The sequence below is a fragment of the Aspergillus lucknowensis genome (genome assembly GCF_044049455.1).
Source record: "Aspergillus lucknowensis strain CBS 449.75 chromosome Unknown BJX67scaffold_43, whole genome shotgun sequence".
NCBI classification, from domain to species: domain Eukaryota; kingdom Fungi; phylum Ascomycota; class Eurotiomycetes; order Eurotiales; family Aspergillaceae; genus Aspergillus; species Aspergillus lucknowensis.
The window spans coordinates 44119-56865 of record NW_027263587.1 but is presented as its reverse complement, the minus strand read 5'-3'; the positions used below and the strand labels follow the sequence as shown (position 1 = coordinate 56865).

The 12747-nt window shown below is 53.0% G+C and overlaps 6 protein-coding genes across 6 annotated transcripts; 2 read left to right on the top strand and 4 right to left on the bottom strand.

The window, feature by feature from the left end:
* Positions 1-319: 319 nt before the first annotated feature.
* BJX67DRAFT_225951 (OSBP family protein) lies at positions 320-2309 on the bottom strand. The gene is made up of 7 exons (XM_071025827.1): positions 2062-2309; positions 1878-1983; positions 1695-1805; positions 1337-1615; positions 1033-1282; positions 661-974; positions 320-604 (listed from the first exon to the last, which is right to left on the bottom strand). Exons 1-7 carry the CDS (start codon positions 2177-2179, stop codon positions 334-336), a joined length of 1449 nt encoding a protein of 482 aa, XP_070883133.1. The 5' UTR covers positions 2180-2309; the 3' UTR covers positions 320-333.
* A 1-nt stretch (position 2310) lies between these two features.
* Positions 2311-3889, bottom strand: BJX67DRAFT_390160 (GIG1 family protein; the record flags this gene model as incomplete). The annotated part of the gene is made up of 4 exons (XM_071034598.1): positions 2311-3029; positions 3117-3304; positions 3390-3572; positions 3640-3889. 4 exons carry the CDS (start codon positions 3887-3889, stop codon positions 2889-2891), a joined length of 762 nt encoding a protein of 253 aa, XP_070883132.1. The 3' UTR covers positions 2311-2888.
* Positions 3890-4473: 584 nt separating this feature from the next.
* Positions 4474-5224, bottom strand: BJX67DRAFT_374019 (nicotinamidase; the record flags this gene model as incomplete). The annotated part of the gene is made up of 2 exons (XM_071031487.1): positions 4474-5118; positions 5174-5224. 2 exons carry the CDS (start codon positions 5222-5224, stop codon positions 4474-4476), a joined length of 696 nt encoding a protein of 231 aa, XP_070883131.1.
* Positions 5225-5559: 335 nt separating this feature from the next.
* On the top strand, positions 5560-7237 carry ssuA (RNA polymerase II subunit A C-terminal domain phosphatase). The gene is made up of 2 exons (XM_071029922.1): positions 5560-5651; positions 5849-7237. The coding sequence occupies exon 2, from the start codon at positions 5975-5977 to the stop codon at positions 6824-6826; it is 852 nt and encodes a 283-aa protein (XP_070883130.1). The 5' UTR covers positions 5560-5651; positions 5849-5974; the 3' UTR covers positions 6827-7237.
* A 974-nt stretch (positions 7238-8211) lies between these two features.
* On the top strand, positions 8212-11288 carry BJX67DRAFT_361781 (putative chromatin assembly factor 1 subunit B). The gene is made up of 6 exons (XM_071029921.1): positions 8212-8723; positions 8787-8802; positions 8884-8986; positions 9035-9271; positions 9336-10419; positions 10470-11288. The coding sequence occupies exons 1-6, from the start codon at positions 8620-8622 to the stop codon at positions 11044-11046; spliced, it is 2121 nt and encodes a 706-aa protein (XP_070883129.1). The 5' UTR covers positions 8212-8619; the 3' UTR covers positions 11047-11288.
* BJX67DRAFT_390150 (aspartate aminotransferase family protein) lies at positions 11163-12628 on the bottom strand. The gene has a single exon (XM_071034597.1). The coding sequence runs from the start codon at positions 12602-12604 to the stop codon at positions 11279-11281; it is 1326 nt and encodes a 441-aa protein (XP_070883128.1). The 5' UTR covers positions 12605-12628; the 3' UTR covers positions 11163-11278.
* Positions 12629-12747: the final 119 nt, after the last annotated feature.

Sequence of the window (12747 nt, the reverse complement as noted above, 5' to 3'; positions counted from 1 at the left end):
CTTCTACCTCTCTAGATTATCCCTATAACGTGTTCTCAGTTGTTTTTTATATTATTTATCTCTCAAAGGCTGCTCACTTTTCATTGCATAGACAAAATGCAGGTTGGGTATCCACTGGTAGTGATCATTCTCCTTCAATCCAAGCCGGAAAATGTGATGATTCAAGGCCGTTCAGCTCTATTATTGGGGCACGTATGCGCACGCGCATGTGGCGGTGGGTGCCTGGAGGCAGGCATATTATGTTACGGCCATCAGTGTGTGAAGGGAGAAGAAGTGCTTCGCCCTCAGTTTCAAGCAGTGCAGTAGAGGTGGAGTGGAAGCACGGAGGGTCCTTCACGGCTTGGAGTCGTCCGGCGCATCGGCATATTTGTCGACCTCCGATGTCTTTGAGTCCTTCCACTCCATGGCCTCCGACTTGGTTTCTGTTTGGATTCCTGCTTTGGCCTCTGGCTTGACATTCTCGTGCTGGCTACCCGGCTTGTCTGTGCCATTGGCCGAATGAGAGTCATAGGCTGGGGTTTCGAAGCTGTCCCATGTCTCTCCATCAAAGATTGGAGCGATCGATCGGATTTGCTTTTTGGCTTTTGCGGGGTCCTGAGAATCACTAAAGTCATGAATTAGTCCGTTGCCTCACCACCTCCTGCGCCGAGGCAAACGTACATGTGAGCATTGATTATCCAATCGAGACCGTCTTCGCCCTCCTCTGAACCGCCGGGCTCGCTGTGCACGGCTCGAAAAAGGCGGGGGTGCCACTCGACTCCCTGTTCAGTTCGTTTGGCCGCTTCCTCCCGCTGGCGGTCTTCTATCCTTGTCTTTTCGTCTGTGGCGGCCTCGTGATCTCGTGCAATGATGGCCTTGACCGTGCTCTGCCACAATCGCTGCGACTCTCGTTCACCCTGCTGTTCAATAGGACGGGTCGTAGGGAAGGTTGGCTGGGATTTTCTGGCGTTGAAGAGAAGTTCCTTGTCGGCACACTGCGAGGGTTAGATACAAGTCTTGAAGGCCACAATAGTACGATGAGAGTATACGTACATGCACAGACTTGATGTGCATCTCGCCATTCCAGAGGCCGGAAAGCTCATAGTAGACTTCTCCGGTCTTTTCATTCTTGATCGTTCCGCCAATAGCATTGTAGGTACCGGAGAAGTAACCTTTGGTTTTGAATTCGATATCCGCAACAAGGTTATTTTCCGGGCACCGCACGAAACTGTGATCTCCAAGCTCATACTTCATCTTCCCGAAAAGGATGCCCCGGGCGTACATGTTTGGCTGGGTCAGAATGCTGCGCAAATGTTAGCCCTCTTCCGATATACTTGTCTGATATGGCTCCACCTACTATCGTTCGCCTCGTTCCTTGTCTTCTCCGTGGTTCAGAAATCGTAGAATGGCAATACCCTCCATCATACTTGCGGCTGAGTTACCGAGAAACCTACTCCGCGGCTTGAGGGTCCCATCGATTCGGATATGGTGCTCAGGAGCCATGAAGAAATAGCTTGATTTCGGCGGATGGTGAGAGGTCTGCTCTGAGATGTAGTATCCATGCGTGCCGTCAGGGTATTCCCAGGAGCAAGTGTAGGTTTCCCCGAGGACAGGATTCAATGGCTTCTTAACTCCCCTATAGTCCATTTGTCAGAGAACAGAGCTTCCGCGTTGGGGTATTGGGGGCCAATCAATCTCAATGGAGGGGGGCGTACGGGGGTTTAATATGCCATCCACTGAGATAGAACTTGACAACAGATACGAAGCGTTCGAGAGGGTCATCGATGGTGGACATGGGAAGGAGGGTTTCGGGATGTGCCATGAAACTCGACGCTGGTTAGCCACACTCTTAAAGCTCTTGGGGGTTGCTCTAACGCGCAGAGCAGTCTGATACGTACTTTGTGATTCGCTCCAGCATAGATCGGGGTTCTAGAATGAAGGTCGGCAGGACAACCCGACTGAGGTCGGCACCCGGTCGGAGCTGGGAAATAATGTGGGTAAGGACTGGAGGAGAAGATAAAAAAGTCAAAAATTCGTCCAAAACGATCCTGCACGATGAAGGGAGAGACAAGAGGCACATACCATTGCCCTGATCGGGCTCGACGACCTCATCTTCGCCGCTACCGGGGTCGGTTTTCGGCTCATCGATGGATGAACGGGGACCTGAGGTTCCCCAGAAATAGCTCCAGTCAGCGGACATGATGACAAGAAAGGAAAGAAAATCGAGCAAATCTCGATAAATTTAGGTGAAGCGCATGGAAACGACACGGAGAGACGAGGGATGTTCTAGAAACGAGGGGGAGGGCGAAAAAGAGGCTGTGTTGCGGAAAACGAGGAGGGGAAGGAGAGGGAAAATGACGTTGGGAGCGATGACGGAAACTCACTGGCGAGCGACGAGCGGCGGCGGATATGCGCGACTGGCAGCTTGGGCATGGCTACAGCGTGCTTTGCTTGGAGTCTGTCCTTCTTCTATAGAGTGTCGCTTGGGGCCTGAGGTCTTCTAGGGTTTATTTGATTCTATCTGAGTGAAAAGATGAAGGGGAGGAGACTGAGGTCATTTGCGTTCCACTGTTTGGGTCCTCGCTTTTTATATGGGTGTTTTCCTGACGATCACACACACACACCCCCGCCACCTGGTGATCGGGAGACTAACGGCGCTTCCAGTGCGGGCAAGCAAATCAAGAATAATTTCTTTTTGCTCTCCACCGTTTCTCGTCAGTCACAGTGAGCCACATAGCTTGGCGGGGAGTGGGGGGTTTTGCAGCAGAATTCCTGTAACAGATTGATTCGAACAACGCCTTTACTATTCCTGCAAGTGATAACATACAGACCGCTAGTACTTCCGGGGGGAAGGGGTCTCTTGCGGGGAATTCGACGAGAATGAGGACCAGGGCGGAGAAACTCGCAGCTCACACCCCTTTCGGTGTCCAGGGCACATCTCCTCCAGTGATCTCTTGGACGAACGTAGGATCTGGATTATGCAGCATGACGTGAAAATGCTCGACGTCATGCACTGACTTGAGGGACCTCCAGTTCTTGAACCACACAACCTAGAAGCAGAAAGACAGGAGTTTCAGTACAACCACACCTCATGCGGCGTCGTGTGTGCAACATCAACCGCGCAGCTCATTACGTACCTGGTGCGGCGCGATCTGCGAACAGAACGTCTGTTTCACGTACTCGTCAATCTCCTTCCTCGCGCGGGGAGTCAAATCATCTGTCTCCGGGTCGTCTTCTAGCGCGAATTTCGTCCACACCACCAGGTGGACAATGCCGTGGGCCAGCCCGTAAGGCCAGTCATTGTGTAGTATCCGAATATCCTCTGCTCCCGCGGAGATTCACAGTCAGCCCAGTCTGGCAAGATATCCAAGATCAAGCCTCAGGCATCGGCGTTTCAATGGAAGACGAACCATCATACTCGAACGGCCGCCCGTTGGGCGTCAGATCTTCCGCAGTTCCATCTCCCCAACGAAGCCGTTCCTTGACCACAAATCGCATTACTGATCCATATTTCGCAACGATCTGCTCCTTGTACTCGAGGTATCTTCTGAGGTCGCTGGGTATGCGCTGAAATTGATCGATCTGGTTGGTTTCTAAAGAACGGTAAACGTATGAGATGGAGACTGTGAATGACGGGCTGGAACGGAGAAGGCCGCGCACCAACTATCCGTCGCACTACTTCCCATCCTTGTCTCTGATAATGTTCATCCGGTGTTGAGAGGATGCTGATGTTTTTCTCAGGCTGATTCTGCAGGAAACTGGGACAATCAATCGTCCATTGCGTCGGGGAAACATTGACGTTCCAGTATGGAATGCTCCTCTTTGGATATTGGTAAGCTGAAGTGCTTACGCGTCCAGGACCTTCCCATTTCTCATCCACGGCTGTGACGGTGCCGATTGTGTTGGCCATCGCGCGACTAGCCCGGTCGGCGGAGGGACCGGGTGAGGGTTGCGAGGGGACGGTCGGCGACAAAGGAAGGGACGGCGACTCGAGCGACAGAACTCTTCTTGTATTGAGAGATTTGAACCAGCGTGCAACGGCAAAGGCGTGATTATTGGGCGTTTTGCGGTGTCCACCTTATTTGATCAACGGGCGGAGGACGCAGCCGAAACCAGACCCGCTTCCCAGACGTTTCGAGAAGGGATTGACACGCCCATGATCAAGAATGGCAGTATCAAAACGTTCCCGAGATCCTGGTTGGGGAGTTCACGTATGCTTGAAGGAAGTCATGGCTCGAGAAGTGGCTGTAACGGGGAAAAAGAAGGGAGCACACAACCTTCTCAGATAACTTTGTTCCCTGTCTCCCATGTGGCGTCACCCGCATTAGCAAACCGTTGGCACGACCCGGGGCCTGATCCTGTCCTCCAGAGTGCTTCCTGCCACCGAATGTTCTTGGATGGGAATTGTCGCTGAATCAAGCCTACGTTAACTAGTTTATCCAGTAGTATAATTGTCCTCAACGCGAATAAAATGTCGGCTGGCAAGAGAATAGCTCAGACGAGAACTGCGATTTCGGGTCCGTCGGATTTAACAATCGAGACGCCAGCTGCTGTGAGTTCCCGAGTCGCTTCCTCCCATCCGGATCCTGGAACCACGCACGCGGTCGCATCTTGCACGACGTGACTCTGAAACCCGGCTTTCGCGGCATCTAGAGCCGTGTACTTCACGCAGAAATCTCCCGCGACCCCAACAACGAAAACATCCGTGACACCTCTATCGGTTAAAAACAACCGTAAGTTTGTATTTACGGACACAACTGCCGGATCTTGATTTCCAAACGCATCCGCGAACGCTGAGTACATTTCAACACGCGGATGCATGCCCTTTCGTACGAACAAGTCTATCTTGCTAAGGTCAATCTCTGGTATGATGTCGGCTCCTGCGGTTTGCTGGACGCAGTGGACGGGCCAGAGAGTCTGCTGCTTCGTCTCAGTCTCTTTTCCAGGAGCCGGATTGGCCATTTTGATACTACACTCGAAGGGGCGGTTGTTCGGCGAGGGATGATTCGTCGCAAAGGAGATATGATCTAGGGGATGATAATCTTGGGATGCGACTCGAACGGCAAATCCGGGATGTGCCAGGAGCGAATTTATCGTTGGGGCTAGATCCCGAGCGCCGCGTACTGCGAGCGACCCTGTCTATGGACATAAAGGTAGTTAGCGGGCTTTCGAGAAAAGAATGAATAGACAATACCGGCGGACAGAAGTCCTCTTGCATATCAACCACGATCAAAGCCGCTTTCATTTTGGTACGTGGAGCTTGATATGGACTGTGTGGATTTGGATGCAGAGGTGGTGGAAAATGACTAACAACGATGCGTAGTGGGCATCTGTAGAAGACCACATGCAAGAGAGCTGCCACTACTTGATACAACAGTGTTTCAGCGGCGTTTCTCGCGATTGTCGTCGACTGGTGCGCCGCGTTTTGACTGACATCATTCTGGGAGCATGAGCCTGAAATCTGCTAAGACCGAAGCGGCTAGCGTGGGTCAACACCTGCAGCAGCTTGATGGTGATGACTCAGCACGCGTGACACAAAACTCCCACCACCACAACAACAGACAAACCTCGGAAGTTTCTTTTTCACTCTCCAGCATCAGGGCTGCGGCCCTTCTTGACCATATTTCCACACCGTAGGCTTTCTCGTTCCTATCATGATAGGCTTCTCAAAGGTAGGCCGATCTTGAATTTCACCCCTTTAGACCCAATTCCATGATGATTCCTTATTATTGGAGCTGTCTGAGCTCACAATGCGGACAACCTTATCATTACATACGCTTTTCATCTTTCTGAACCTTTCCACCAGCCTACCTGCATACCGCTACCTGTCTGCTTCGCTAGCCTTGCTAATCATATGTAGCTATTACAGGGACCATCGAGTGAATATACTTTTCGGCCTCCTTAGATCAGCGCGAGAGAAGTTTTCTCCACTTAGTCATCTACATACCATACTCGACCGTCCCTCTCTAAGCCTCTTGTACTCAATCGCAACAAGATGGCCTACGATCCACGACTAGCTGGTGCGGGCACTGCGGCTCAGCAACCTCCAGCTCCTCCCCCTCCCCCGGAGACCGCTTCGGCTCCAGCTCCGACTTCGAATGCTAGCACAAACTCGACAGAGCGAACAGATTCGTACAAACTCCGCTTCTGCACCGTTTGTGCGTCCAATCAGAATCGTTCAATGGAGGCTCACCTCCGTTTATCTCAGGCCTCGTCAGCCTTCCCTGTAATTTCCTTTGGGACGGGTTCCCTAGTCCGCCTACCAGGTCCCTCTATAACGCAACCTAATGTCTATAATTTCAACTCAACCTCCTATTCACAAATGTACGACGAGCTCTTGTCCAAGGACGAGCGGCTATATCGGAATAACGGTATCCTGAACATGCTCGACCGCAATCGCAACGTGAAATGGGGCCCCGAGCGCTTTCAGGATTGGGTGCCCGGGCTGCCGCGGATAGACCATGTCTCTAAGGGTGACAAGGGAGCCATCGGAACTGAAGGGGGTGTAGTAGACGTTATCATCACCTGTGAGGAGCGATGCTGGGATGCTGTTGTGGATGATCTTATGAACAAAGGATCTCCACTTAATCGGCCTGTGCATGTATTCAACGTTGATATCCGAGACAACCATGAGGAAGCCCTTGTAGGTGGAAAGGCCATTCTGGATTTAGCGACGCGACTGAACGATACTGCGGCTCAGGAACAAAAGGCTCTTGGCGCAGAGGGTTGGGAAAACGGGATCGGTGAAGCTCGGCGGAGTTTCGATGAAAAGGTTCCTGAGATTGTTGCGTCGTGGCAAGAGAAATGGCCTAACTTACCGGCATTATGGACTCTGGCTTGGTTATAGCCCCGCGACATGCTTGCTGTGACCCCTTGTCAACTGCGTAATAAAGGACGTTGGGAATCGATCGGATATCTGAGGTGAACAATCATCTCTCGAGCACGCTCCATGATCTCTGCTGGCCATGCATTGGTGGTCCACCATGTTGCGTGAGTAGAGCCAAAAGGCAAGACGGCATCATACACGCTGTTTGAGTGGCACGCTTCTCCTTATTGGTTTCTCATGATCTACCGTGGCACTAAAAAGTTGGGAAAATCTCGATTAATACGGGGAAGTTACCGACAGATACTCCCAGCACTTTGGTGCTATGTGCCGGACTTAGACAGCCGATTGAAACATGGGACTGCGAAGCTAGATAGCTCGAGAAATAAAGCTCTATATTGAATGATTTGTCCTACCTGGATGACTCAATAGCTCTATCATTGTGCTTTTATAGTCGAGGACGTTCTAGTAGCATTATATTGTTCAAGACTCGTCAACATCGAGTCAAGTCACACCCTTAAAGCACCGTCGCCAACAGCCAAGAAGTATACCCCATGCCAAACCCCTTCCAACTCCCCAGTCGGAGTTGGTTTCCCATCCTTCACCTCAGTCGAAGACGGCCCCTCCGCACCATGTGAAACACAAGAGGCAGATAAGGCTCGTTACGCCCCTCCAGTCCCGTCGCGGCTAGGGCGTTTGGGAATGTGTAATGGAGGAGTCTTGACGTTCTTGAGCTCTTGGATGGGAAAGTGGGCAGTGGAAGACAAACTGCTCTGCGCTTTGAACCTTCACACATTGGGGGACATTCTGGAACCTGTGTAAAGCTCAAGGTATCTTCACGTCAATCAACTGGAGCCCAACCGTCAGGGACTGTGGGTAGCTTGGCAGCCCTCACCCACTTCGAGTGTCCTTGTCTACTCCCACACAGCACACATATTCGTTATTCCGACCAGTTTTTGAGACTTCAGGGAGACATTATTCAATTGAACAAGCGCCAATTTCCTAGCCTCGATGGTGGCTTGTTGGGTCTGCTAAGTATGTGCAACTGCTGTGGTTGATTGTGCGGAGAGAACGAACATCCATCCATGACTGGCAGTCCCCTCAGATTCGGCCGAATGCATTGCCAAGTCGGGAGCTAATCCTAATCCGCACTGGAGAATTTCTTGAGGTGTTCTCCTTGTTTCTTGTTGCAAGTGCTCTGTGTCATTTGGCTCCCTTGGGTGTTCTCAATAATGACTCTCTGAGGTTGTAAGTATTTCAGCCAACGGGATTAAGTATCTTTCTGTCTTATTCCGTCGTTGTTGACAGGCGTAAGATGGTGAACGGAAGATGGCTCCAGCCTTAATGTGATTGGAAACCCAGTGATCGTATTGGTGAGCGACAGACTGCCATGGTCGGATATGATTGGCGAATTGAGACCGCGCGCGTGCGTTCCAACGAAGGCTCCCAAAACGACACGAGCTCAAGCATTGGCACCAGCAGCTCGGTCGTTGAATGATCAGATCAACCGTACTTTGTCTCGACATCACCACTCGCGTTGTAAATCAGCTCTTGTTCTTCCTGTTCCGGGCCACCCCCTTTCTCCCATTCACGCGTCTTTCTTTCCTGCGTCTCTCTTGGTCCCTTCCCCGTCTCTTCTCCGACGACGTCTGGTTGGAGCTCCAACGCTTCAGACACCCGCAAGCCTCCCCCTCAGTCGACGATTTGGTCGCTTCGATACGCACCACTGTTCTCCTACTCGCCGCTTGTCATACATCCCTTCGGCCTGCCAAGTCCACGCCCCCCTTCCCACCGTCCGTCGGGGGCCTGTCCTCACCATGAAAGCCACTCCGTTGCTCATCGCGTGGCACAACGACAATGCCCCCATTTATTCAGTCCATTTCGACCCCAATGGCAAGGGTCGCCTGGCTACCGCTGGGAAGTATGTCTATTGATCATATGCTCCTCATTTGATGTTCGTGGCTAATCTCCATGCCCCCCTTAGTGATAACAACGTTCGCGTGCGTTTGCCTCCCCTCCTCCCCTTCCCCGATGAGACATTGTATCGCCTCTCGACCATTCTGACTTTCGACAACCTGTAGTTGTGGAAGGTAGAGACCGTTGGACAGGAACGAAAAGTGACCTATCTGAGCACACTGGTGAAGCATACGCAAGCTGTCAATGTTGTCCGGTTCAGTCCGAAGGGTACGCTTCTCGGGGTGTCCTTCTCCATGCCATTCTAACTTCCCGTAGGTGAGATGCTGGCATCGGCTGGGGACGATGGCAACGTTCTGCTTTGGGTTCCTTCAGAACTGCAGACTCAACCTGGGCTTGGGGAAGATCGGTCGGACGACAGGGAAACATGGCGTGTGAAGCATATGTGTCGGTCCTCCGGTGCTGAAATATACGACCTTGCGTGGTCTCCGGACGGAGTTTTCATCATTACTGGGAGCATGGATAACATTGCTCGAATATACAATGCACAAACTGGTAGGCTACTTCCGCCGCATCCGAGTAGTGATGTATCGGCAGGTTGCTAAGGATCCTTAAATAGGCCAAATGGTACGTCAGATCGCGGAGCACTCGCACTACGTGCAAGGGGTAGCCTGGGACCCCCTAAATGAATTTGTTGCGACGCAATCATCCGACCGATCCGTTCACATCTATAGCCTGAAGACGAAAGACGGTCAATTCACCCTGACCTCCCATGGAAAGTTCCTCAAGATGGATCTTCCCGCGAGGCGCATCTCACACAGCAGCCCCGCTCCCCCAGATCTCTCCATCCGATCTCAACCGGCCACTAGTAACTCTGTGGCCATCGCTTCACCTATACCTTCGACTCCCGGGACCCCGATGACCTCACACTTGCCTATGGACCCCCCTCCAGTGTCGCATAGTCGGCGATCTTCCTTCAGCTCCTCCCCGAACATCCGCCGCTCCGCATCACCAGCACCATCCTTGCCTCTGCCTGCAGTCAAGCCTCTAGAGGTAACTTCCCCAGGGCTGGGCGGGCTGGGTGTCAGGAACGCGAATATATATGCCAACGAAACGTTCACCTCTTTCTTCCGACGGCTCACATTCGCCCCTGATGGAAGTTTGCTATTCACGCCGGCAGGCCAGTACAAAACGTCACATATTTCCTCGACAGATCCCGCAAAGACGGTAGACGAGGTCATCAACACTGTTTATATCTATACTCGTGCGGGTTTCAATAAACCTCCGATTTCCCATCTTCCCGGCCACAAAAAGCCTTCAGTGGCGGTCAAGTGCTCTCCTGTCTTTTACACATTACGGCAGGCCCCTGAGCCATCCCGGCATATCACTCTAGATACCTCCCCAGGGGAAGGGGCTTCCAGGTCTATAGACGTGGTGGTAGATACTGCGAACGAGGCTCCGAATAAGGAGTCCTCTGCTAAGCACACCACTGGTGAGACACTCAAAAATGGTGCGGCCCCCGAACCTTCCGAAGGAGATTCTACTTCGGCAAGTCAGCTCCAACCTCCCGTTTTTTCGCTGCCGTATCGGGTGGTATATGCTGTAGCTACGCAGGATGCCGTTCTGGTGTACGACACCCAGCAACAAGCGCCGCTCTGCGTGGTTAGCAACTTACATTTTGCTACATTTACCGACCTGACCTGGTGAGTTATCTTTAGAATCGGGCTACAAAAGGAGAGTGCTAATAATGTAGGTCGGGCGACGGCTTGACGTTGGTCATGAGTTCGTCTGATGGCTTCTGCTCAACACTGTCCTTTGCCCCAGGTGAACTGGGCCAGCCATATACGGCGCCAGATGCGTCTGCTGGAGCGCAAACATCAGCACAGCATACTACGACGAACTCTACTATATCTGTCCCGGCACAACACTCCGCCCCACACCCACCCGCAAGCCCGGCGCGATCTAACTCCGTATCATCTGTCACAACGCAGCGTGCCTCACAGCAAGCGGAGGTTGTCAATAACCCAACGCCTACTCTCGGGTCGGTGCCGTTAGTGACGGCAACGCATTCAGCCCAACCACCCGCGACACTGCCGCTCACCACACCACCTGAGACCCCGGTGTCGGCTGTTTTGCAGGGCGAGACGAGCAACGCTAGTAGCACTGTCCTCGGTAAGCGGAGTGAGTCTGAGAAGGAGGAAAGTCAAGAATCCTCCACCGAACAGGCTCAACTGCCGAAGAAGCGACGAGTGGCACCAACCCTGATATCGGCGGGCACTGGCGCGGCATCCTCGAAGGAAGAGCCTTCTAATACTGATGTCGGGGGTTAGCCGGCCGCTCTCTTAACTTAATCCTGGAGTAACTGCTGTTGCACATCTCTTGATGATAATTATCTGATGATTCACGTGGTCTGTCGGTGCTTGATACCTTGCTTTATGGAGTCTGATTTGGTCCAGTACGCCCTTTTGGTAGAGCATACATGCTCGCATTGCTTCACTCGATGATGGATACAACTAGGTGGTACAATAGTGTCTTGTACTTTAGGAATGGATATTTCTTCAGTTATTTACTGGCCTTTGCGCCCACAACCTCCCCAAATGCCGCATCTAGAATCTGCAATCCCCTCTCAATCTCCTCTGCCGTCACCGTCACCGGCGGCGCAATGCGAAAGACACCTCCCATCCCCGGCAGATTGACGATGTTACACGACAGTCCCATCTCCATCGCCTTATCACCAACTGCGTGCCCGATCTCCACGCCCGGCGCCTTTGTCTCAAGATCCGAAATAATCTCAATCCCCTGCAGAAGCCCCCTCCCCCTCACATCCCCAATACACCAATACTTCTCCTGCAACCGCAGTAGCCCATCCCGTAACTGTACCCCCCTCTCCCTCGCCCTCTGGCATATCCCATCCCTCTCCACGATTTCCAGCACTTTCTCCCCAACCGCACAGGCCAATGGGTCATTCAGATGTGTCGTCAGCCACAGAAACCCGGCCTCCCGACACCTACGCTCAATCTCCGCACTCGTACTCACACTCCCCAGCGGCAATCCACACCCCAACGTCTTCGACAACACAAGAATATCCGGGACGACGATCCCGTCCCCGTCGTGCTGAAACGCAAACATATCCCCCGTCCTCCCGACCCCCGTCTGCGCCTCGTCCACAATCATCAACATCCCCCGCCTCTTGCACTCCTCGCTCAACCTCCCCAGATAACCCCGCGGTAACTCGAGAACCCCACCCGTCGACAAAATCGGCTCGAGTATAAACGCCGCCAATGACCCCACGCTCTGCCGATCAATCATCCCCCACGCATACTGCATCTCCGCCTCCCAGTCATACCCCCCCTCCGCAGTCCGGAACGGGCTCCGATACGCATAGGGCGCCGGGAAGACCAAGTGCCCGGGGACTTGGGGCCCCGCGCCGCGTCGACCAGCGGCGTACGTCGCGGCCCCCGAACCAGAGGTAAGGCCGTGGTAGCTAGAGGAGAAGGCGACGATTTCGAATTTCCCCGTGTAGCACTTGGCCATTTTGATTGCGGCCTCTGTGGTCTCGGAGCCCGTGCTTAGGAAGAAGCTCTTTGTGAGCGGGGGCGGGAGGTGGCGGGCTAGGCGCTCGGCGAGGGCGACGACGGGCTCGGTGATCATGTTGCTGAGGAGGTGGTCGAGGGTTGCGATGGAGTGGGTGACCACGGCGACGATCTCGGGGTGTGAGTGGCCGAGGAGCGAGGACATTTGGCCAGAGGTGAAGTCGAGGATTTGGGAACCCGTGGAGGAGGTTAGGGTTGTGCCGTGGGCGCTTGTGATTTGGGTTGGAGAGTAGGGGACGCCGGTGCTCATGAGGTGGGTGGATGCGCGGGCGAAGAAGGGTGTTTGTGGAGACATGGTGAATATGGAATTTGTTGGATTAGATTGTATGGTTCAGAGGGAAATGATTGGAGAAATGAGAGAAAGTGGGATATATTCCACGCGGATGGGTATTTATATTGACGTTGATAGATGGATGGGAGGGTTTTCCGGCGGACAAC

What these genes read in the sequence shown, in the direction of transcription:
- BJX67DRAFT_390150 (XM_071034597.1), bottom strand. Translation starts at nt 12,604, where the DNA reads ATGTCTCCACAAACACCCTTCTTCGCCCGCGCATCCACCCACCTCATG.
- BJX67DRAFT_361781 (XM_071029921.1), top strand. Translation starts at nt 8,620, where the DNA reads ATGAAAGCCACTCCGTTGCTCATCGCGTGGCACAACGACAATGCCCCC. An exon ending in AATATACAATGCACAAACTG is followed by an intron (nt 9,272 to 9,335) that starts GTAGGCTACTTC and finishes ATCCTTAAATAG; the next exon opens with GCCAAATGGTACGTCAGATC. An exon ending in ACATTTACCGACCTGACCTG is followed by an intron (nt 10,420 to 10,469) that starts GTGAGTTATCTT and finishes CTAATAATGTAG; the next exon opens with GTCGGGCGACGGCTTGACGT.
- BJX67DRAFT_225951 (XM_071025827.1), bottom strand. Translation starts at nt 2,179, where the DNA reads ATGTCCGCTGACTGGAGCTATTTCTGGGGAACCTCAGGTCCCCGTTCA. An exon ending in CGAGCCCGATCAGGGCAATG is followed by an intron (nt 1,984 to 2,061) that starts GTATGTGCCTCT and finishes CTTCTCCTCCAG; the next exon opens with TCCTTACCCACATTATTTCC. An exon ending in AAGGAACGAGGCGAACGATA is followed by an intron (nt 1,283 to 1,336) that starts GTAGGTGGAGCC and finishes ACATTTGCGCAG; the next exon opens with CATTCTGACCCAGCCAAACA.
- ssuA (XM_071029922.1), top strand. Translation starts at nt 5,975, where the DNA reads ATGGCCTACGATCCACGACTAGCTGGTGCGGGCACTGCGGCTCAGCAA.